Genomic DNA, 25,793 nt, shown 5'->3' on the forward strand with positions numbered 1-25,793 from the left:
TTCTAAGGGTGAGCCAGTATACTCAGTGCCAGTTCCATACTCATCCTAGCTGAGGCCTTTAGCAACCTGAAGATGTTGCTCCCCAGACCTACCGTGAGCGCCTGGATCTCCTCTTCGGCTTCTGCTGTGGTCTCTTCCAGCTCTGTCTTCGCCTGGCGAAGCTGGCTCTCCAGGGCCGCCCGTGCAGCCTGCAGGGCTGTCAACTGTGACTCGCGCTCCTGCAGGGAGAGCTGTAGCTCTGTGAGCTGGCGCTTGAGCTCCAGTTTCTGCTCCTCGTGCTCTAGACTGACCTGAGAGAGAGAGAGATAAACCCTTGCTTGGTCTGAACAAAAGAGAAAGTGAAGACATGACCTGCTACTCAACCTGCAGCTGAAACCTGGTCTTGGAACCACCTTCTCGGCACTCGATAGAGGAGAGGAAAATGCAACAAAATGGGCCTGACTTCCATGCATCTCTGAATTCAACAGGAGTAAGAACAGGGAAGGGCTATATCTCCTAACCACCCCTTACTTACATATATTCAAATGCCTGGGAAGACTTTAAAAGGAAAAGCCACACAGCAAGAATCATGAATGAAAATGATGATGATTACTCTTATTAGAAAAACATTTAAAGCTAAGCAGATATAAATAACAACATATTAGTAACAAGGACATCTTTTCAATTTGATTGTAAATGAAGCAACAGACTGAATTCTATTTATTTTAAACACGCTTTCTCTGATGTGTCCTTATTAGGTAATCTGCTTTAATGTCACATTAGAAGTTAATCATTCTTCCCTCCATCTGCTCATCCATCCACCTATCTATTCAATCTTTCATCATTCATTTAACAAAAATTTACTCAGCAATTTCTGTGGAAAATGGAATATGGAGATGAAAGACAGTCTCTGCCTTCAAGTGGGGAGAAAAATGAAAACCAACCATGACCATATATCATGGTCAAGTGCAATGGTCAGGACATGTAGGGATGTTGCAGGAATACCGCAGAGGGGTAGAGGAGCTAACTCTGGATCTGTTAAATTCTGTTGAAGAATATGCAGGAGTCAAACAAGCAGGTAAGAGGTGAAAGAAAATTCCAGGCAGGGGAAGCAAGACATCCAAAGGTATGGGGGTGAAGGAGACCACGACACATCTATTGACCTGACAAACATGGACAGTGTGGTCCTAAAGATCAATGTCAAGCAACTCAGAGATGCTTGCTGCCCTCAGACAGCCCGCTGTCTAAGGGGACTGCCAAGAAGAACACACTGTGATGAGCTGTGCCCTGAAAGCTGTGGGGATAAAAAGGGGACCTCCAACCCAGCTTCAGAGGGTTAGAGAAGGCTCCTCCCTAGAAAAGGTGGCACCCACATCCCGACGCCCATAGGGGTGAAGAGAAGAAACACTTGCAAAAGATGTAACCTGGAAAACCAACAGGATTTAGTGGTGAATTTGATGTGGGGCAGAGAACAAAGGACATAAGGGAGTCAAAGATGACTCCCAGCCGGGTGCAATGGCTCACACCTGTAATCCCAGCACTTTGGGAGGCCGAGGTGGGCAGATCACGAGGTCAGGAGTTCGAGACCAGTCTGGCCAGCATGGTGAAACCCCGTCTCCACTAAAAATAACAAAAAATTAGCTGGGTGTGGTGGCACACACCTGTAGTACCAGCTACTCAGGAGGCTGAGGCAGGAGAATCACTTGAACCTGGCAGGCAGAGGTTGCAGTGGGCCAAGATTGCACCATTGTACTCCAGCCTGGGTGACAGAGTGAGACTCTGCCTCAGAAAAAAAAAAAAAAGAAAAAAAGATGACTCCCACATTTCTGGACAGGTGAATTACACAAATAGACCATTGCTGTGACAGAATAGGAGAGAAAGGGCCAGTCTGAGGCAAAAGATAAGAAATTCAGTCTTAACATGTTGAACTTGAGCCCTGTGGGAGACATCCAAGTGGAGATGTCTAATGTCTACTAATAAGTAGTCTACTAGTAAGACAATGGGTCAGAAACTCAAAAGAAAGGTCTGGATTGGCAACCTGGATCCGGGAGGCCTTAACAAATCAGTGACAGCTGAAGCCATGGCTATTATCTCTCTCTAGTGATGATGGTGATGACGATGATGTCACAGCAGCAAATACGGTCCTCACAACACACTGGGCCCTGAATTAACTCATTTCATTTTCAGAACAACTCACTGAGGAAGGTACTACTATTACCTCCATTTTACAGATAAGCAAACTGTGGCACTGAGAGATTAGGTAACTGAGCAAATGTCACACAGCTATAAAAATCTTTTTAAAAGGCAGGACTCGCATTCAAACCCAGAAAGTCTGGCTCAAGAGTCCATGTAACATGTTGCTGTATTCCTGCAACATCCCTACGTGTCCTGACCATTGCACTTGACCATGTACAGGGTAAACACTGTACCCTTCTGTCTTACTAAAACACCAGCAGTCACAGCAGAGTGGACCTCTACTAGCAAGCCTGAAAATGCTTCCGATGCCATTTGGCAAAACCAAGAGAGGCAGGTGACAGTGACTCAAGGGGAGGAGCGGGAGCTGGATGCTATACAATGAAGGAAGAACCCAGGAGCCTGCATCTTTGTGACTCCACACACCTGGCTAGAGAAGAGCTAACGCTGCACACACAAAGTTGGGGGAAGGCCCAGGTCCTTTAAGGCGGATCAAACTCCAGGTGGAGGCCTTTGCCCTCAATCTCAGTAGCAGCATGTGGCCAAAAGAAGAGGGACTGATCTGGTTATATTTAGAGCTAAACTGCAAAACTCCCAGGGAGAATATAGAGCCTGAACCTCTCGTGAAACGTTTGAAGTTTCTCTCACCATCCTTGAGGGGCTGGCTCTACTGATTCAAGTGAAAAACAACAGCTTCCCTGGGACACTTTAATAGCCCAGATGAGCTACAGCAGCAGGACAGGCTCCTAAGAGGAACATTTGTGCAAAGGGAAGGCAAGAGACAGCCAGTCAAGGCCCCCAAGCTAGAGAAGTCCATCTGGATTGTTTAGACTCAAACTTAAGGGCGAGTCTCCCGTGATCTTCCTGTTAAACTTACAGAAGAGTGAAAGCATAGCCTGGATAATAAAAGTTAAACCATCGCCTAAGGCTTAAGGCTCATGCCTGTAATCCTAGCACTTTGGAGGCCAAGGAGGGAGGACTGCTTAAAGCCAGATATCCTCCTTCTGAGAAATCCTGACCTAAGAAATAATAAAAGAAAAATAAATAAATAAATAAAGCCAGGAGCTCAAGACCAGCCTGGGCAACATAGCAAGACCCCATTGCTAGAAAAAATGAAAATAAAACCAGACACTCCAGGTGACCCTAATGGAGGAGTTCACACCTTGACAACCCCTAAAAAACATGAGATAACACATTGTTACTGTCCCTTGGAGAAATGACTTCATTTTAATACTCCAAGACAAATAAAGACATGCATAAACATGAGTACTACCCAAGGCTTAGACCTCAGACCGCTGCCTGCTTAACAGGCCCTTCCTTAAGAAAGATCATCTGCTTTTTGAAAAATTCCATCACAAATATTTGAGCAACTATTTTACATGAGACACTGTATCTTCCCTCCCAGCCTGGGTGTCCAGCTTCCAACAACCACTATCCTGAACTCCAGTTGTGTCTCTGCTGGTGCCAGCGAACCCTGCTGCTAGGCTAAAAGCCCTCGTGTCAGGAACAGGTCTGTCTTGTCGCCACTGTAGACCCAGGCTACAAATTGGCATACAGCAGGCATTTGACAAATATACAGTGACTACATAAATGTAACCTTATGGCTTCAATCAACCTCAACATGTCTACAACCCAATTTGTTGTATTTTCCTCCCCAAAACCTGGCCACTCTTCCCAGCTTCCTTATGTTTTTGAAGAGAGCTACCTTTCATCAATCACACCTAAATTTGGTTTTGTCTTTTAATCTTCCACCGTCACAGATGGTGCCACCATCTGTGCCACAGACAGACCTCTGCCACCAGCACTGGGCCACCATGGCTAAGCTCTGACTAGGACACGGGGCTGTCATTACATCTTGATAAAGGAGGAATTGCTCTGCTCCCATTTGACAGATGCACAAATTGACACACTCCCCTCAGGACCCTATAAAGGAGATACATTATCACTGACATTTTACAGATGAAGAAACTGAAGCCCAGCAGAGAGATGAGGCAGCTTGCAAAACTAGTAAGAAGTCATAAAACCAGTAAGGAGTGGAGGTGGAATTCTAACCCAGATCCCCATGGCCCAGTCTGTTACCAGAAGGAGGGCCTGGGGTCTAAGTTGTCTATTTTGAACAAAGAATTGGACAAAACGCACAAAGTCACAAAGGAACGAAACACAGGAATGAAGCAGCGAAAGCAGGGATCTATTAAAGCAAGAACATACTCCACAGGGTGGCAGTGGCCCCAGCAAGTGGCTCAAGGTCCCAGTTACAAAGTTTTCTGGGTTTTAAGTACTCCTTTTGGGGTTCCTATTGGTTACTCCTTATCTGAATAAAGGATTTGGTCTGTGGCTAATTGCAGGCTGAGGTGAACTGGTGCCCTATGCAGATGAAGGGATAGTCCCTCCTTGGCCCACCGCCCATCCAAGGTGCTCTTCCTTTCCATCTGAGCAATGGTGGAAGGTGGGGGAAGGGGGTTGCAGGGAGAGTAGTCTTCCATCTTTTGGAGCATTGCAGGGAGAGTAGCCTCTTCCATCTTTCGCTACTGGGGCGTGGGAAGATGAGGATTTTCCTTTTGGTTCAGCTTTAGGAAGTTTGCGTTAATTGGCCTCAGGTTCCCTGCCCCCCAGCCCCAGGTGTTTTCCTTTCGATCCAGCTCTGGGAAGTCAGCAGGAATGGGCTTTAGGTTCCCTGCCCACAGAACCTGGTGTTTTCTCTTTTAGAAAGCTAGCACAAATTGGCCAGGCATGGTGGCTCACGCCTGTAACCCCAGCACTTTGGGAAGCTGAGGCGGGTGGATCACTTGAGATCAGAAGTTCAAGACCAGTCTGGTCAACATGGCAAAACCCTGTCTCTACAAAAATTGGCTGGGTGTGGTGCCAGGCGCCTGTAGTCCCAGCTACTCGAGAAGCTGAGGCACGAGAATCACTTGAACCCAGGAGGCGGAGGCTGCAGTGAACCAAGATTGCACCACTGCACTCCAGCCTGGACAACAAAGCAAGACTCTCTCTTAAAAAAAAAAAAAAAAAAGAGGTTAGCACAAGGGCCTCAGATTCCCTGCCCATAAACCTTGGTGTTTTTCCTTGATTCAGCATGAATTGGCCTTAGGTTCCTTGCCTCCAGACCCTTTTCTCCTGCCTCAAGTCTGCCCCCTTAACCACCAAGCACAATGTCTCTTGCATAGATATTGATCTATGCTCAAAAGCTGGCTTGTTCAGAGCCCGAATCGCCCAGCAAATCCTCCCAGGAGATCACTCCTCGCTCTCACCTCCCGCAATCTTGTCTCCAGTTCCAGCAGCCGATTCTTGTCACTGTGGTCTTGGTGGCTGATCTTCTCCAGCTGCTCCTCCAGTTTTCGGTTCTGGGCCTCCAACTTCCCAGCTTGTGTCTCCAGGTAAAATTTCTGTTGCCTGAGTTCAGAAATCATCTCTTCTTGGGCCTTCCTGGTGGGGGTGGTGGGAGGATCCAAACAAAATCACAGTCTCATTAGGGTTGAGCCCGTTTCCACGGGAGGTAGACGGACGCGGAGTTAGACATGTCTCCTCACTAAGTGGACTAGGGCCATTCCTGGGTTAGCTGTCTCCTGATCTGGCCTCATAAGCATGATCCCGGCATGACGAACATGGGGACCATTTACTCATCACCACTCAGTGTCAGTCCCTCACATATGGGATTAAGTAAGGTCCAGGAGGATGCAAGAGATACTAACATTTCACTCCTTTGACAGGCCTGTTTATTTCTTCTGTGAGTCTGTGTAGGGACAGAAGGGGGCCTCCTTAGATTATTGTACAAGGGCACCCCAGTAACTCATGAAGGCAGGCCCTGGAGAAAAAGGACCAAGGAGAAAGAATGGTATTCCTTCTACTTCTCTGTAGATCTCCTTCACCTCTCCAGCAAACTGCTTAGAAGTATCAAAACCTAGAACGACTCAAAGACCCAAAACACAGCCTACTAAGCTGGTTTAGATTAAGATGGGACTGTTTTGGGAGATCTCTGAAGAGAGAAACCTAAGGGGGAAAAAAATCCTGGAGATTGTAATTCTCTGGGGGAAAAGATTCAGATCAAAGTGCTCCTGGAACACAGCCCTTGCTGAACCCCAAACTTCCTTCCCTAGGGTCTAACCTAGTGACAACTAAATGGATGGCCCAACTGGGCACACACAATTTTACCTCTTACTAATTACAGGATGCAAGTCTAGGGGACAAGAACTGCAGCTTTCCACAAGCAAATTATAAATAGCCTCATTAGAGAGAGCAAAACACTCTGTAATGTGATGGTAATTGAAGGCATTTAAGAAAACCCGACTCAAAAGTGGCAGAGTGAGACCACTTAAGACAGGGCAAGATGACGTAAGTATCTGAGGGCTGGGCTGAGCTACAGAAGTCATTCAATCCACTCCAGCTCCATCAAACAGAAGAAGGGAGTTTATGCCACAGGAGAGGAGACCAAAGTGTAATAATGTAGGGCAGTTAGAATTTGAATACTTACATGTTCCTTTGGGTAAAAAGACTGCTATTTGCTGCAAGTTTATTGGCTTCAGACAGTTCCACAATCCTCTGTTCCAGGGATCTGATCTTGGAATCCATAGCATTGATCATCTGAAACACAGGGCACCTATGAAACTTCACACACCAGAACAGGAGTAATAGGGGCAGTGCGGGCCAGGGTAAAAGTTTCATCTGAAATGATGGCAATTTGGCTAGAGGTAACAAGGCACTCAACTAGTCTGTACTCTGAGGATCACAGATGGTACCACTCAAATGGATGGTACTTGGTTGTTTTTTCAGTGATGAAATCTCCCCACACTGGCTAAGTGGCTTGCATTTAAAACAGACATAAGGACCTATTCAAGAACCTAACATCCTGGGAGTAATCAGGCCTTGTTAAACCCCATCTCATCTGCATGTGACCTGGGCCTGCAAGAGTCTCTTAACTCAAATCTGCACATTCGCATTTATCACCACCTCGAGGGTTGTCATTTTCTGAGTGATTCCTTCTCACCCAGCCACCATTGCTCTAGACTCCACAGCAGGGGTCTCCAACCCCAGGGCCACAGAGCAGTACCCCATTACCGGTCTGCCACCTGTTATGAACCAGGCCGCACAGCAGGAGGTGAGCGGCCAGCGAGCGAGCATTACTGCCTGAGCTCTACCTCCTGTGGGATCAGTGGCATTAGATTCTCCTCAGAGTGTGAACCCAATCATGACCTGCGCAAGCGAGGGATCGAGGTTGCGTGCTCCTAATAAGAATCGAATGCCACCAGCCGGACGCGGCGGCTTAGCCTGTAATCCCAACACTTTGGGAGGCCAAGGCAGGTGGGTCACCTGAGGTCAGGAATTCCAGACCAGCCTGGCCAACATGGAGAAATGCTGTCTTTACTAAAAATACAAAAATTAGCCGGGTGCAGTGGCACATGACTATAATCCCAGCTACTCGGGAGGCCGAGGCAGGAGAATCACTTGAACTCGGGAGGTGGAGGTTGCAGTGAGCCGATATTGCGCCACTGCACTCCAGCCTATGTGACAGAGCAAGACTCTATCTCAAAAACAAAACAAAACAAAAAAAAAATCTAATGCCTTAATGCCTGATAGTCTGAGGTGGTAGTTTTATCTCAAAACCATCCCCCCACCCCTGTGGAAAAATTGTCTTCCACAAAACCGGTCCCTGGTGCTAAAAAGGTTGGGGACAGCTTCTCTACAGCAAAGTTTCCCCAACTCAAAAAATCATAAGAATTGGGGTGTGGGGGTACTAACTAAAAATTTAATTTCCCAGGATCTCCCCTCAGAGATCCTGATGTGGGGTCGGGCACGGTGGCTCGTACCTGTAATCCCAGCACTTTGGGAGGCCGAGGTGGGCAGATCACTTGAGGTCAAGAGTTCAAGACTGGCCTGGCCAACATAGTGAAACCCTGTCTCTACTAAAAATACAAAAATTAGCCGGGCACGGTGGCACATGCCTGTAATCCCAAGCTACTCGGGAGGCTGAGGCAGGAAAATTACTTGAACCTGGGAGGCGGAGGTTGCAGTGAGCTGAAATCATGCCACTAAACTCCAGCCTGGGTGACAGAGTGAGACTCCATCTCAAAAAAAAAAAAAAAAGAGATTCTGATATGGTAAGTCTTGGTGGGGTGCAGATAAATAAGCACCACAGGTAAACCTTAGGGGCAACAAGTTTCTGAAACAACTGCCTACGTGGATTAGAAAAGAGACAAACAGGCAAGTAAAAAGAAGAGAAGTGTAGGGACAGGAGTGGTGGCCTGTAATCCCAGCACTTTGAGAGACCAAGATGGGAGGATTGCTTGAGGCCAGAAGTTTGAGACCAGCCTGGGCAACATAGCAAGATCTCGTCTCTACAGAAAACTTAAAAATTAGGTAAGCATGGGGGCATGCACCTGTAGTCTCAGTTACTTGGGAGGCTGAGGTGGAAGGATCACTTAAGCCCAGGAGTTGGAGGCTGCAGTGAGCCATGATTGCACCACCACATTGCAGCCTGGGCTTCAGAGCAAAACCCCACCTCAAAAAAAAAAAAAAAGAGCAGGAAGACCAAGAGCCACTGGCCATTTTGTCAAGGGCATTTAGAAGGACAGTATTTTAGCAGATAGCAGAACAGCATGAGTTCTTGAAAAACACAAAACTGGCCATCCAGAGCCACCACCTCAGTTGCTTTTAGGAAAGTAAACAGTTTCAGAGAAAGCCTCCTATTACCAACAACTCCACAGGACTCAACAGAAGGAATTTCACCAGGTGAAATAGAGTCTTATCAGGGGTGATTCTTGGCATATTTCAAAAACCCTCCTTTGAACACTGGCTTGGCAACTCCTTCTACCTACCGCCTTCTGTTCGCTGAGAATTTTGCCCTTCTCATGGGCCTCCTCCTCGTGTCTCTGCATCATGTTCTCCAGCGTCTCCTTGTCGGCCAGGTCTTTCTTTATCTGATTGTCCAACACCTACAAAAACAAAAGCAGCAGCAAATGTTCTCAGGAGCCAAGCTGAGGAGGGAAGACTAAACGGGGACACTTGAGAAAATCTAGGAAAGAGGAGAAAAGCAGGGGAGAGGCCCGAGGTCTCCAAATTCTGGGGCAAAGAGAAGGCAAAAACTGGAAGTCCGCTTATCAATCAGGATAAGATTAAAACGTCAAATATTACCATCCAATGGCAAGTAACAGGTTGACTTGAACCAAGAACTTATTTTAAAATCAGCAGCCCAAAGACCAGAGAGATATATTCAAAATGAGGCAGACTCCAGAATGAGAAGGGAGGAGGAAACAAGATTGCTCTAGATCCAGACCTAGAGAATAAATTTCTTATAATCTGCAGATATTACCTGGGGACAACTTTTTCTTCGCCAGTGCACCCGTAGTTTTCAGAATATTCCTCACTCCCAATTTATACAAATTAATTCTAGATACTCCTGGGCTGTGTGCAAGAGGGAGAGAAGCCGAAGACAGAGGAAGTCTATGTGACCAAGGATGATGCTCAGAAACAACCAGGGACAAGAGGCTTTTGGCCACCAATAACGTAGATGGATGGTCAACAGATTAAAAAGACAACATAAAAGAAAGAAAAAAATGCCTCTTTCCCTGGTTCTTTCCTCTGATCCAACTAGGGGGAGAAAAAAAAAGTCACTGGGAAAAGAAACCTTTCCCAGGGGAAGAGAGATCATGTGTTCTCAGTGCTCAGAATGCCACTGTAAGCACCTACTGTTCCCAAGAGGAAACATAAAACAGTAATGGTATCACCAATCGCCAACTTGATCTAATGTTCTTTGGGGCACACACAGCCCTACGAGCTGCCAAAACAACAAGCAAAAAGGAAGGAAAAAAGAAGACAACATCATAACATACCCGAGCCTTTGACCACAACCCTACGTTCCTCACCACAGAGGCTCCATTCGACTTTTCCAAAGAACACCAACGACATCAAGGAGGACAACAGGATCCTGGGAATAAAGCTGAAAGAGCTGGGGTCACAGAGAGGGCTAAAATCTGCCTTTCCAACGTCTATTGTGAAAGGACTGTCACAGCTCATGGGGACGACGTCCCTAAAAAGAGCCAGTCAGCGGGGAGGGAGTCCACAGGAGAAAGAAAGGAAAGAACAGATTTCAAAGAGGTCTTTAAACTAGAACTGACTGATGAAAAAAAAATAGAATGGAAGTTGGAAGAGAAGACCAAAAGGTGGGAACAGGGTCATGAGAGAAAGGAAGAAGCTCAAAAGGATGAGAAATGGCCCACTCTCTTGGATGTCTGAGCATGATTCTAAAATTATGAGCAAGAACAGGGTAGAATCGAGGGTATGATCATAATTATTACTAAAATGGCCTGATAGAGGCTGGAACAGGAAACACAAAGCAGAACAGGCTAAAAAGAAATGGTTTCATAAAGATTCCAGTAGGGAAGAAAGACAGATCTTTCCCTGACATTCCTCGGGATCTATAAAACAAATTTCTTTCCATCTAGAAGTTAGCAGAGACCACATAATATCTAGACCACATATGCCCTTTATATTTTATGAGGTGCTAAAGCAATGAAATACATTTTCAGGATGCCTCTGCTCAAAATAAGACCTCAACTTTGGTCAAGAAGGATACCGATAAGAGGTAAGTATGAGCTAGAAGGGATAAGCCTCTATCAAGAACGTACGCATTAGGCCAGGCATGGTGGCTCATGCCTGTAACCCCAGCACTTTGGGAGGCTGACACAGGTGGAGATCGCTTGGGGACAGAAGTTTGAGACCAGCCTGGGCAACATAGCAAGACCCCATTTCCACAAAAAGTATAAAAAATAGTAATCAGCTGGGCATGGTGTTGTACACCTGTAATCCCAGCTACTCAGGAGGATAAGATGCAAGGATTGCTTGAGCCCAGGAGTTTGAAGCCTCAGTGAGCTATGATCACACTACCACATTCTACCCTGGGTGATGGAGCAAGAACCTGTCTCAAAACAATAAACAGATAAATAAAAGAACATACGGATCTCTCTTAGCTTTCATAGGGTTCAACTGGCAGAAAGATGAACAAGATGTATGGGGAAGAAGGGGAGCAAAATGTTTATTTGAAATAAGAGATTCCACTAAAGACATCTAAATCAATTTAAGATAGAATATGGCTTTTGGTAGGAACATCAATATATCACCAAATCATAGAATATGTTTCACAAAGGGTTACTTTCATCATGCAAAGGTGCCAGTGGACTACTGTATACATTCTCACAATTTTCTAACAATTGAAGTACCAGGGGTCACAGGAGAACACTTTGAGGTCATTTCTGGGTTGTTTTCCCATATGTCTTTCCACAGCTCACTGCAGCCTCAACCTCCTGATCACACGCGATCCTCCCACCTCAGGCTCCCAAGTAGCTGGGACTACAGATGTGTGCCACCTGCCTGGCTAATTTTTGTATTTTTTGTAGACAAGATGAGAAGGGCGTCTCACTTTGTTACACAGACTGGTCTCCAATCCCTGGACTCAAGCGATCTGCCCACCTTGGCCCCCCAAAGTGCTGAAATTACAGATGTGAACCACTGTGCCTGGCCTCCTATATTTCTTTTACTGAAAAACGACCAAAAATAACGCCAGCGGTAAAAGATGCCAGGGTGGTGATGGTGATGATACTGTGTGAGCATGTACGTGTTAGATTCTCCAAGAAAGGACCACTCAATTCTTTGAGAATACCAACCAAATCAATAACAAGATATCACAAAAATTGAAATCCCCCTGCAATGTCTGGTTGGAAAGGGGAAGTGACAATATTCAAGATATAATAAACAGCATCTGATTCTCAAGGACATAAGAATGAATTAAAGGCTTGATCCAAATCGTCATGAAAATGGGATGTGATTTTAAAGGAAATTGATAGAGCGGCAGCCATTTCTAATAGCATAGTGGGCTACATGTCAGGCCAGCCCTTCTCTTGAAAATGATTTAAAATGCTAGATAAAATATAAAAAACATTTTCCCAAAAGCACCTACAAGTTGGCAAGAGAGTACGAAATTGCCAAAAACTAAGTAAAACAGAAGCAGGGAGAGGTAAGAAGGGTTTAACCTGAGATATTTTACTGAAACAAATTAACTTGAGTTTCAGTTTTTATAGCCTCTGTGGTCAAGAAAAGGCAGAAATGAAAGCCCCTGATCACCCGCCAAGGTGGGCACACATTTCATCCAAGGCCTCAAAGAATTTCCATTAATAATTCTCCAAGGAAAATAAAACAGTCACCATGACAAAGAACCAAGAGAAACAACAGAGCGGAAGCAGACCTTCAAATACTTCACATAGTGGAGTTGTCAGGTACAGATGATAAAATAACTATGCTCAGTACATTTAAAGAAAGAAAAGTTAGGCTTGAAAATGAATGCACAGAACAGAAGATGATTGTCTTAAATAATCTAGCAAACTTGGGAATGACCCAAATAGAATGTCTAGAAGTAAAAAATATAACAACCGAAATTAAAACTCAACAGAAAATTTAAAAATTACCCAGGCATGGTGGCATGCACCTATAGTCCCAGCTACTCAGGAGGCTGAGGTAGGAGGATTGCTTAAGCCCAGGTTGCAGTGAGCTATGACTTGCACCAGTGCACTCCAGCCTGGGTGACAGAGTGAGATCCTGTCTCAAAAAAAAAAAAAAAAGAAAGAAAGAAAAGAAAAAAACTCAATGGGACAGCAGATTAGACACAGCTAAGAAAGAATTTGCAAATTGGAAAATATGTCAGAAGAACCTACCCAAAATGTAGCACAAAGAAACAAAGAAATAGAAAATATTTAAAAAGGCTAAATTGGAGCTGATCTAACTGATGCCCAATCAAATTCTTTTTTATTTTTTTATTTTTTGAGACAGAGTCTCACTCGTCACCTAGGCTGGAGTGCAGTGGTGAAATCTTGGCTCACTGCAACCTCTGCTCACTGGGTTCAAGAGATTCTCGTGTCTCAGCCTCCCAAGTAGCTGGGACTACAGGTGCACGCCACCACACCTGGCTAATTTTTTTGTATTTTTAGTAGAGGTGGGGTTTCACCATGTTGGCCAGGCTGGTCTTGAACTCCTGACCTCAGGTGATCCACCCGCCTCTGCCACCCAAGTGCTGGGATTACAGGCGTGAACCACCGTGCCCAGCCCCAATCAAATTCTTAAAAGGAAAAGAGAGAAGGGAGAAGAGACAATATTTGAGATATAATGACCACTAACTTTCTAGAATAAATAAAAAGATATGAATCTACTCAAAAGCCTGGGAGACCCCATCTCTACAAAAAACATTTTTTAAATAGCCAGGTATGGTGTCATATGCCTATAGTCCCAGCTACTTGGGTGGCTGAGGAGGGAAGATCACTTGAGCCTACTGCACTGAGCAAGACCATGTCTCTAAATATATATATAATATATATATTATATATATTATATATTATTATATATAATATATAATACATATATTATATAATATATAATACATATATTATATAATATATAATACATATATTATATAATATATAATACATATATTATATAATATATAATACATATATTATATAATATATAATACATATATATAATACGTATTATATATTATATAATATATAATACGTATTATATATTATACATAATATATAATACGTATTATATATATTTAGCCCAGTAAATCTCAAGCAGAATAAGATAAGTAAAAAGAAACAGACTTTTTTTTTTTTTTTTTTTTTGAGACAGGGTCTCTCTCTGTCACCCAGGCTGGAGTGAAGTGGTGCAATCTCAGCTCACTGCAACCTCCGCCTCCCAGGTTCAAGCAATTCTCCCATCCCAGCCTCCTGAGTAGCTGAGACAACAGGTGCGTGCCACCACACCCAGCTAATTTTTGTATTTTTTGTAGAGCCAGGGGTCTCGTCAAGTTGCCTAGGCTAGTCTTGAATTCCTAGACTCAAGTGATTCACCCATCTCGGCCTCCCAAAGTGCTAGGATTATATGCATGAGCCACCACACCTAGCCAAGAAATCCACATTTAGACACAATACAGTAAGCCTCAGAAAAATTAAAGGCAAAGTAAAATTGTAAAGAAAAAGCCAAAGAAAAATCGAGCTGTCACATGATCCAGCAATCCCACTGCTGGAAAGGAAAGAAAAGGAAATCAGTATATCAAAGAGGTATCTGCACTCCCATGTTTGCTGCAGTACTATTTACAATAGCTAAGATTGGGAAATGACCCAAGTGTCCCTCAGCGGATGAATGGATAAAGAAAATGTGGTATACGGACACATGGCAGGGAACAACACAAACCCTGTCAGCGGGGGTGGGGTGGGGAGAGCATCGGGAAGACAGCAAGAATAGCTGATGCATGCTGGGCTTAAGACCTAGGTGACGGGTTGATCTGTGCAGCCAATCACCATGGCACACGTTGTTTACCTATGTAACAAACCTGCACATCCTGCACATGTACCCCAGAACTTAAAAGTTGAAGGGGAAAAAAAAGAAAGAAAATGTGGTACAGATACAACAATGGAGTACTATTCAACCATAAAATGGAATGGGATCCAGTCATTTGCAACAACATGGATGGAATTGGAGATCATTATATTAACTGAAATCAGCCAGGCACAGAAGGACAAACATCACATATTCTCACTTATTTGTGGGATCTAAAAATCAACTTAATTAAACTCATGGACATAGAGTATAGAAGGATGGTTAACAGAGGTTGGGAAGCATAGAAGGGGTTGTAGGGAAGGTAGGGATGGTTAATGGCTGCAAAAAAATAGAATGAACAAGACCTAGTATTTGAGAGTACAGTAGGGTGACTATAGTCAATAGTAACTTAATTGTGTATTTTAAAATAACTTAAAGAATGTAATTGGATTATTTGTAACTCAAACGATAAATTCTTGAGGGGATGGACACCCCATTCTCTATGATGTGCTTATTTCACATTGCATGCCTGTATCAAAACATCTCATGTACCCCATAAATATATACACCTACTATGTACCCACAAAAATTAAAAAAGAAAAAGGATTATAGAAATGATCATGGATTAAATGACAATGAGTTTAAAAAATCAATTTAAAGATGAAATTGAGATAAATGATGACCACATTTAAAAAAAAAAAAGTTTTTTTTTGGAACTTCAGATTTCCAATCCTTCACATAAGTAACACCCTGAAATCTCTCACCATGGAATAAGCATATTATTCACCCCAAACAGTACTTTGGTCCAGCAAGAAATGGCCACAAGGGCCCAGGAAGAGATGGAAGCTACATGGTACTATAGGAGCAAGGCCAGGGAAGATCAGAAAATGTCTTTACTTTAATCTTTTCCTCATAGTGCTGCTCTTTCTGTTTCAGGTGCACTTCTAGATGCTGGGCTGAGACTTGGGCCTCCCGATGTTTCTCTTCGAGCTCCTAGACACAAAAGAAAAGACAGTCAGGTGTGCAGAGGGCAAGACACCGCCAATGCACGTTAGACATTCACAGGAAACATGACTTTGGTACAGGTACCACCGGTAACGGGCATCTGGTCCTCCATTACTAGCCTAAGGCTCTTGGGAAGGAAACCACCACCATGCCTTGGCCCTGGGTTTTCCAAGTCCAAGTATTCGCACACACATACACACATAGCTGGTGGGCTGTAAGGCCTGAGACCACAAATACGTCAGTGTGACAGGTCGAACAAAGGCAGCTCTTCATCTTTGCATAGAGAAATAAGAGTAACAAGGCAACATTGGAAAGTTTAGTACATGACAAAGCCCTGACCACTATCTTGAGCCTTAAATGAGAAAAGTCATTTTAATATATGATTATGATTTTAAAAAATACTTTGTATTTTCCTCATTAACAGAATTATTGCTCAAGAACCCTAGCTAAAAAGGAAAACTAATGTTATGATCCAAGCACTTCAAGTTTTGAATGATGATTTTAACTGACTGGTAAGTGGCATATATGACTATCTGTAGATGTGCATGTGATATAATGTTCATATGATACAATGCAAATGGGGACAAAGACAAACATATAATACACTGATAATAATGACATAAAAATGTACAGACATATTAAAGATTAGAAGAGAATCTGGAGTAATATAAATAGCCTACATTTAATGTTCTCTTAATTCTTTTATCATTAAGTTTCCAGCTTTTTTTTTTTTTTTTTTTAGACGGAGTTTCACTCTTGTTGCCCAGGCTAGAGTGCACTGGCGCAATCTTGGCTCACTGCAACTTTCACCTCCCAGGTTCAAGTAATTCTCATGTCTCAGTCTCCCAGGTAGCTGGGATTATAGGCATGCGCCACCACGCCCGGCTAATTTTTGTATTTTTAGTAGAGGCGAGGTTTCACCATGTTGGTCAGGCTGGTTTCAAACTCCTGACCTCAGGTGATCCACCCGCCTCAGCCTCCCAAAGTGCTGGGATTACAGGCATGAGCCACCATGCCTGACCAAGTTTCCAGCTTTTAAACAAAACTGTAATTCACTTGAAAATTACAGCAGTTCATTTGCCAATGTTTTATAAACTGACCTTATAAAAGGCAGCATTCAATTCACTAAAACATTCTGTAAATGCACAGCTGCATCTATATTAATTCTTTTGAATCTGGACCCATCAGTTAATTACTAATATCAAGTCATTACTCCAAGTTTTCAACTCTTTATACTATTATGAAATTTTTCTTTGAAGTGGAAGCAATTATGAGGGTTTTGAAGAATGAGGAAATTATATAGGATATGTTCATAAAATGGGGGTGAAAAAGTACTTTGAGATTCACACACACTTAAAATGTTAGTGATTAAGCTTTTGATATTCTAAAGTCTCCAAGCATTGGCTTTGCTTTGAGGGCAATTAAAGTTCAATCTTAAGACCAGGTGCACAAGATCTACCGCAATTCAATAGATGTGATCTTGAAGAGTTGAAAATAAACAGGATTAATAAAAACATATTTTAAAAGGTTCTATATGTACTTGGCTAAACGATCTCTTGCAGTAACTTCTTTTACTAAGGCCAAGGACTCTACTGTACTGACTGTACCATTATCTGTTTTGAAAGTTCTTATCAGAATAGCAAATATTTGAAAGCCAATGACATTTGGCGATGTATGTTCAGGCATCATCATTACATAATGGTACTAAGGACCACTCTTTGCCCACCTCCTAGATACTTTGCAGCCTAAGCACAGGGTTCTTGAGCAAAAGGCACCTTCTAATAAATGAAGTCACAACCACAAAGGTACTCCGGCGGGTGGCAAGATACACTCGGATGAAGAAATCCGCTTATTTTTCCTTTATGTTAGAAATCATTTGATAATCATCCTTTTTTTTTTTTTTCCAGTTTCGGTCTTCATAAGATAGCACAGGAATGGAAATCAGAATCTAAAATTAGATCAAAAAACTCAGGTATCTGAGACTGACAACTTTAAGACCAAATTTCTGGTCTATTTGTGAATGGGAGTTTATAACACATAATCCAAGAATGCAGAACTCTCTACTCCTCCATTTTAATTGTAAGTGAACCTTAGGAAGAGCAGATATTCTAAAAATCTGACTCCTTGGTGGTTTGGCATTTTTTGTTGTTGTTGTCATTTTTTAAACAGGTATTTTCTAGATATATTGGATCAACTCTTCAGTCCTGTTATGCAAATACTGTTGTTTGCTGCTAAATTTCCAGCTCCTAGAACAGTGCCTGGCACATAGTAGAAGCTCATTAAATATTTGTTGAATGAATGAATGAACACATCACCATTAAACAGAGAAACACTTTGCAACCACAAGAGAGTTAACCACTCCGTTTATACCAAGCAAGGGACAGCAGCGGTGGGATCTCAGTGGGATCTAATTTTATACTCATGATAAAATTCAAACACTTGACAATAGCCAAGAGAAACTTTGATGACGGAACAAGAGAACAGAAAGGGTAGACTAACAGTCACATTTGTCTTTGTGTGCAGACATATATACAAAGACTGGGTGTCTTAGCAAAACAATTTAACCCATTTTTCTTTTACCTGTTGATTCAAGAACATCCATATATTTATAAATACACACAAACAGAAATACAAAGTTGTAAACAGTTTGATTTGGTATTAAGTATAGACCTATAAGTTGGCCACTCTGGAATTCCAATAGTTGCTGGTGACTCATTTCCCAGAAGTGATGTGAAGAGAGAGAGATGAAGTGCCCTGCTCACAACCTTGCCTCCTTAGGGTGGAGAGGAATGACCAATGACTTCAGAGACTCTCCCCAGGTGGGATAGGAATGGACTCCAAGTCATCCTTGAGTCTCAAACATGATGTCAAATTTCTGGCTGTGGGACTGAGGTCCAAGGAGAACCCTTCAAAGGTGCTGTCTTCCACCCTGGCAGGGGCAAAACGTCAACACATCTGCAAATACCACCCGAACCTTCCTTGATCAAGTTAATTTGGTGATCAGAGCCTGAGACAGAATCAGGATGACTACAGACCCTAAAAAAAGACCTGCTATATCTAAGGAAATTGAAAAAATAATAATAATAATAACCAACTGTAGCAGAGAAAGTGAGTGGGTGAACATGGATCTATGACAAATACTACTCCTAGCAAAACAATTCTGTATGACTAATTGCTTTCTTCTCTAAAAGCAAGAATCTGAATTTCGGTCTTAAAGGTCTAAACCCCTACAGCTTTTTAAATTGGCAATGCGAAGTTGACAGCTATCCAAAGCTCTGCTGATAGAAGTATGTCAACACGCCTTTAAAAATGTATTGAAAATGATAGATGCACGTTCCACTAAAAAAAAAAAAGCCAGGCTGTAGCAAACAGAGCATAAAATGATATTTACGGATCTGTTACCAGTGCTGAAATGTCCGTTATTTGGTTATTCATACTACTCTACGATGTGGCATATGCTGAAACCACCTCACTTAATTCATCTACTTGGAGATACCTCCCTTATTGTGGCGGTTAATTCTTCTTCTTACCCCCTTCCCTTCGCAAACTCTAACCTGTTATCTTTTAACTTTGCGACTTTCATTCCTGCTCACCAGAATTTTATCAGCCATCTGCTGGATCTGTTGGGATTTTGTCTGGATGTCATCCTTCAGTCTGTTTTCTCTACGCTCCATGGTCTCTAGTCTCTTTACCTTGTTCTCCAGAGAATGGCGGCGTTCCTGTAGATCATGAATCAATCAGAGAGTTTTAATGGAGTAACCGCTATGGGCATAACACCTGCACCGAGGGAAAGAGCCCTCAAGAAGCATACACTCGAGTCAGGAAGAAAAGTCTCAGGCACCCAAAGCAACAGCAGAGAAAATAAGACTCTATAATCCAGGTACTCAGTTGTGTAGGTTACAAGAGTGCATTCATTCATTCAAATATTTACCAAGCACCTACTATCTGCAAAGTGCCACCTAGGCATCACGGAAAATACAGAGAAAGATGGCATCATTCCTGCCTTTGGAGGAGATAAGATAAACACAAATAATCATAATATAGGTTAAGAGGAGGAAGAACCATAAAGCAAAGAGGTACAAAGTGCTGCAGGAGGTTGCAGGCAGGAAAGAGGACTTTTAATTGGACAGTTGAGCAGAGACATCAGAGAGGTGTGAGCTCTGGAGGGGGGTGGTATATGGTGTTTTGCAGGAGGAAGGACAGGAGAGGAGAGGGAAGATGTTTCAGACAAAAGGAGACACACTAGCAGAAACACAGCGGTAGTCAAGAGCCAGTCTGGGCCCCAAGAGAAGCCTGGAATGGCTACAGCACAGCACATGTTAAGGGGAAGGCAGGTGAAAAGCGGAAAGGTCAAAGGTTGAGGGTTTCAGGTACCAGGCTCAGGGGTGCACCTGAGCATTATGGAACCCCTGAAAGGTTTGGGATGGGGCAGGGAATTCTGAGAAATCTGGTCCTTGAGGTCCATGAATCTTTCACTGTGTGAACTAGCTGGAAGGAAGGAGAAGCTGGAGGCAGATGGCCAAGAAATTATTAGATTTGCTCAGCCAAGAGGAGAGGGCTTGGACTACAAGGAGGGCTACAGAAATGGGAAGCAGGAGATGAACAGGAGATGTATGGCTGCATTTATAGGATGGAGGGACTCACTGAATAGCGGGGTCCAGAGAAAACGAAATGACACCAAGGTTTCAAGCCTGGAATGACGAGATGAATGATGGTGGCCCTGCCTGGCATGAGGAAAGTGAGAAGGGAAACCAGCTTGCCGGGGAAGAGACTGAGCTCATTCTAAATCTGATGCACCATTCAGACACTCAGTTGGAATTTAGGGGAGCTGGGGGAAATGCAGATGAATGTGGGTGAGGATGGCCCAAAAGAGACATGTACCAGAAGGTTCAAACCAAGAATGTGACAGGAAAAAGCAAAAGACCCAGCAATAGGAGGAGGGTGAAATCGACTACGGCACACCCCTTCTGTGGGACAAACACCAAGGGGCAGAGGAGGCAGATACGAGTAAAGGAGAAGAATCACTTTTTATCCTATATTCTTCTGTACTGTTTTAAGTTTTTTACAACAAAAAGGCACTCATGTGGTTCTGGTAAAATTATACAAATGATTTCAACAACAACAACAACAAAGAATTTGAAGTAGAGAAGAGGCCCAAAAATATAGATCTGAGAGTCATTGACACGCAGGTAATAGGTGAAGCCTTGAAAATTAATATGCTATTAATATCATGGAGGGGAAAGGCAAGGAAAAAACAGAGGGAAGAGAAAGAAAAACCCAGTGATGGAGCTTCGGTTTACCTATAAAAATCAAAATTCTCCCAGATTAGTGGGTAGGTCAGAGGAAAATAAACAGAAAGAAAAAGCTTCTATAAAGACATCTTTCTACTTGAAGCTGCTATGACAAATCTTTCTTTCCCCTGGGAGGAAATGATTCCCAGCCTCTCAGGTTTCAAAGGGATCTTCAGAAGGGAAAGCAGCTTTGGTCAAACATAAGCAAGTGATGGTCTGGCAGTTTCTTTCCTTGGGCACAGCCAAAGGCCGAGGCCGCTGGGGCCTGGGCTGGAGGTTCCCTGCTCACCTCAGCTTCCACCAGCTTCTTTCTGATGCCTTCAGAAGAATCCTCTCGGTTCTGCAGCTTCTCCAGCTCCCTCTCGGCTCGCTCCTTGGCCTGGCGGATATTCTGCAGCAGCTCGGTGGCCTCTGTGCTGGCTTTCACAGCCTAGGAAGAGAGAAGGAAAAGGAGATAGGTGGCCAAATTTATTCATATAAAAAGATGGTGACAGTATGTTCTGCACATGTATCCCAGAACTTAAAGTATAATCTAAAAAAAAAAAAAAAAAAGATAGTGACAGTGTCCTAAATTTAAAAAGCAGGTAATACTGAATTTACCATTTGTCAAAACAAATACACAATCATTTAATTCTATATTTCATTATTCTAAGGTGCACTTTTTTTAACATCACTGAATTTGAAATCCACCCCACAATTAAAATTGATGCATTTTTCTTTCTTGGGGTATATAAGATAATGGTGTATCTGACCATCATTAGCATCTTCGATTCGATGCAACGTAATGAATGGAAACAGAAAGATCTAAATGGATTGATCTACCCAGGTATCAATGTATTTGCCTCTAAGCATTAATTTTTTCCTTATTTTAACTATCTCATTTGTTAATTTTCCTATGGGAAATATTGAGATATACTGGGTTAAAACAAATATATCATTCAAATGACTTCACCTGTTTTGCTTTTTTTTTGAGACGGAGTTTTGCTCTTCTTGCCCAGGCTGGAGTGCAATGGCGCAATCTCGGCTCACTGCAACCTCCGCCTCCTGAGGTTCAAGTGATTCTCCTGCCTCAGCCTTCCGAGTAGCTAGGATTACAGGCATGCGCCACCACATCCAGCTAATTTTGTATTTTTAGTAAAGACAGGGTTTCACCATGTTGGTCAGGCTGGTCTCGAACTCCTGACCTCAGGAGTTCGCCTCAGCCTCCCAAAGTGCTGGGATTACAGGCGTGAGCCACCATACCCGGCCTGTGTTTGCTGCTTTTAAATGTGGCTACTAGAAAATTTTAAATTACATCTGTAAGTAATATTTGTGGCTCCCTCACACTTTGATTGGAGAGCAGAGTTCTAGATGGAGACACGTGTCCTCTCACAAGCTTTTAGCTAAAGAGGGCCATGAGGGCTTTCATTAGAGAGCTCAAGAATAAGGAAGCAGGGAGCAAATAGTGGATAAGCAAAATGCAGTATATCTACAAAATGGAATATGATTCCGCCTTAAGAAGGAAGGAAATTCTGATACATGAGACATGAATGCAACTTTAGGACATTACGCTAAATGAAAGAAGCCAGTCACAAAAGGACAAACACTGTATGATTCCAGTTTATAAGGTATATAAAGTAGTCAAAATCATAGAAACAGAAAGCAGAAAGGTAGGGGAATGAGAGGAATTCGTATTTGGTGGTTATAGAGTTTCAGTGTAACCAGACAAAAACGTTCCAGAGATCCATTGCCCAGTAATGGGAATAAACTTAGCACAACTGAACTGTACACTTAAAAATGGTTAAGATGGTAATTTAATGTTATGTGTTTTTTTTTTTTTACCACAATTTTAAAAAAGAAGGAGGAGGAGGAGGAGGAGGAGGAGGAACTCTATTAAACCAAGCCAGCAAACACATTCACAAACATTCTCAATGCCAAAGGTACGTCCCACAACCACATTCATCCTGGCCCTTCCATTAAGCATTTCCAGTGTTCAACTAAAGAAAGGGCTTGAAAATTGCTCTTAAATGTTCTCACCACAAAAAATATAAGAAGAATGTGAGGTGATAGATCTGTTAGCTGGCTTGACTTAATCATTTCACAATGTATATGTGTGTGTGTGTATACATCACATTGCATACTATAAGTACATGCAATTATTATTTGCCAATTATACCTTAATGAAGCTAGGGAAAAAATTAATAAAAATTTTAAAAACAAGATAAAATGGTCAGGTACAGTGGCTCATGCCTGTAATCCCAGCATCTTGGGAAGCAATGGCAGGTGGTTCACTTGAGTCCAGGTGTTTGAGACCAGCCTGGGCAACATGGCAAAATCCTATCTCTACAGAAAATACAGAAAATCAGCTGGGTGTAGTGGTGCCCACCTGTAGTCCCAGCTACCCAGGAGGCGGAGGTGGAAGGATCACCTGAGCCTGTGAAGTCAAGGCTGCAGTGAGCCATGATCATGCCCTGCACTCCAGCCTGGGTGACAGAGTGAGACCCTGTCTCAAAAAAGTTAAATAAGTTGGCCAGGTGCAGTGGCTCATGCCTGTAATCCCAGCACTTTGGGAGGCCGAGGCATGCAGATCACCTGAGGTCAGGAGTTCGAGACCAGCCTGACCAACATGGTGAAACCCCGTGTCTATTAAAAATACAAAAATTAGCCAGGCGTGGTGGCACATGCCTGTAATCCCAGCTATTCAGGGGGCTGAGGCAGGAGAATCGCTTCAACCCAGGAGGCAGAGGTTGCAGTGAGCCAAGATCGCACCACTGCACTCCAGCCTGGACAACAGAGCAAGACTCCATCTCAAAAAAAAATTTTTTTTTAATTAAATAATTAAACAATGAAATAAAAGGGCCATTAGCACAAACTTTGCAGGATGCTATAAACCAAATCCACGCCCCTTCCCAATCACGTGACAACCCCATGGCTCCTCCAGCCTTCTGCAGGGCAGGCCTCCTGCTGGCAGAAAGCAGTTTGGGTGGGGAACTACTTCTCTTACAAATGTGCATAAATGAGGTGCCAGGCCCCCTGAGGCGAGAGATGCAGGCCTCTTGGGTTCTGTCGTAGTATAATTAGAACTTTTACTTGAGAGTCTCACACAGCTTGGTTTTTAAAAATAAACACTGCTGACATGTCTCAAAAGGAAAAACTATATTCAGAACTCTGATATTTTCAGGTAATCGCTCACTCCCCCTTCATTTTCCTCAGCACTGGGTGACTAATTCTGTTTCTTTCATCTTTCGTGCTCTGGGACAAGGCAAACATGTTTGGAAAGGAGGTGGGGGGGTTAAGTTCCTGAAAAATCACCTTGGGCTTACCTTCTCCAGTTTCTCTTGGAGCTCCTGAATTTTGAGCTGCTGCTCAGTATTGATCTATAATTAAAATCCCAGGAAATAAAGCAAAAGGCAAATTGGTATTAACATCTTGCTACATTTATTGCAGTCCTATTCTCTTGAGGTTTCTATGGGGTCTTTTTCTTTGGGTTTCCAGAACCTATTAAGGGAGAGGAAGAACAGTGGCCTCTCAGGGAAGACTTTGTCCTAGTGCAAAGCTCCATGTTGATGATGCATGTAGGACCAGCAACATACAAATGGCAAAAAGAGAAAGTCGCTCAGTCCTTTAAGACAATAAATTTTCCTATACTTTTTACTAAGTGTCTGGGTTTGTTGCTGTGGGCAGGCGTGACAAAAATGAGCTGTCTTTTACCTCTTTTAGAGCCATAAAGTCAAATGTGGTCACCCAGAGGTGGACTATCAAAATAAGCCTCGAAGAGAGGTCTCTATTCATTGATGAAGAACACTCTTCATCAATGATGGGCCACTGATAATAACATGAAAAAAGTTATCTACCCAAAATATTAATAGCAAAACCAATCATGGAAAGTATACCTTCTCCAGTTTCGCATATTCTCCCACTTCAGGCTTCCCTTGATCCTTAGCCTGTAATTAAAAAGATACAACATATTGGGAAATCTCAACAACCTAAAAAAGTCATGTAGACTACTTTCTTGGTCTCTGTGACCAAGATAATAATAGTAAATAAGAATAATGTTATCTTCTGTAAATAAAGACCAAGAGTTTTCCAAGGTATCCCTACTATTTCTCAAACTAGGTTGTTTCTCATTAAACTAGGTTCTCCTTTTTCTTGCTAAGATCATGTACGATTTTACCCAAAAAGCACCCTCCTGGAGGGTGGCTGACTACCTTCAACAGTTTATGCTGACATTCTGTCGCTTTCCGCTTGAATTCTTCAGCAGCAAGCCGAGACTCTCTCAGCTCAGATTCGTAGAGATCACTCCGTCTTCTTGCTGAGACAAGGTCCTCTTCCAACTGATTCATCATCAACCTCATTTCTTCCACTTGAGCCTGGTACTCCTAAAGAGCAGGCAATGAAATAAAAGAGAACTTTAGAACTCCGAAAAGAATAGACAGGCAGTGAGGATGGAAGAGTATTAACCACACAGGGAAGATGCAAAGTGAAGAGACTGGCAAAGAAAAGACCTGGCCGGGTGCAGTGGCTCACGCCTGTAATCCCAGCACTTTGGGAGGCCAAGGCAGGTGGATCACCTGACGTCAGGAGTTCAAGACCAGCCTGGCCAACATGGTGAAACACTGTCTCTGCTAAAAATACAAAAATTAGCTGGGTGTGGTGGTGTGTGCCTATAGTCCCAGCTACTTGGGAGGCTGAGGCAGGAGAATCGCTTGAACCCAGGAGGCAGAGGTTGCAGTGAGCTGAGATCGCGCCACTGCACTCCAGCCTGGGTGACAGGGCAAGACTCCGTCTCAAAAAAAAAAAAAAAAAAAAAAAAGACCTACAAACCTAGAGACGAGGGGAGTAGAAAGATGGACCCAGAATGAGGTACCAAGTAGGCAAAGGTGAGAAGTGTGGGGTGAAGATGAGGGAGAAAAAAATATTAAACTTTAAAACTGTTTTGGCCGGGTGTTGTGGCTCATGCCTGTAATCCCAGAACTTTGGGAG

General features: G+C 43.1%; 1 protein-coding gene across 14 annotated transcripts in view; it reads right to left on the bottom strand.

Moving 5' to 3' along the window:
• Positions 1-25,793, bottom strand: part of CIT (citron rho-interacting serine/threonine kinase) — a 191,759-nt gene that overhangs the window by 66,164 nt on the left and 99,802 nt on the right. For 12 of the 14 annotated variants that reach the window (XM_019038831.3, XM_004053983.4, XM_055358149.2 and 9 more), the window contains exons 14-23: positions 25,019-25,189; positions 24,704-24,754; positions 24,134-24,187; positions 21,121-21,261; positions 19,134-19,259; positions 15,433-15,528; positions 8,985-9,101; positions 6,644-6,753; positions 5,424-5,598; positions 93-290 (exon numbers count right to left, since the gene is read on the bottom strand). In XM_019038831.3, coding sequence (XP_018894376.1) covers positions 93-290; positions 5,424-5,598; positions 6,644-6,753; positions 8,985-9,101; positions 15,433-15,528; positions 19,134-19,259; positions 21,121-21,261; positions 24,134-24,187; positions 24,704-24,754; positions 25,019-25,189 — 1,239 coding nt within the window. The remainder of the gene's footprint in view (positions 1-92; positions 291-5,423; positions 5,599-6,643; positions 6,754-8,984; positions 9,102-15,432; positions 15,529-19,133; positions 19,260-21,120; positions 21,262-24,133; positions 24,188-24,703; positions 24,755-25,018; positions 25,190-25,793) is intronic. The other 2 variants (XM_004053984.4, XM_055358151.2) reach the window with 1 other exon arrangement.

Source organism: Gorilla gorilla, chromosome 10, assembly GCF_029281585.2.
Source record: "Gorilla gorilla gorilla isolate KB3781 chromosome 10, NHGRI_mGorGor1-v2.1_pri, whole genome shotgun sequence".
Classification (NCBI taxonomy): Eukaryota; Metazoa; Chordata; class Mammalia; order Primates; family Hominidae; genus Gorilla; species Gorilla gorilla.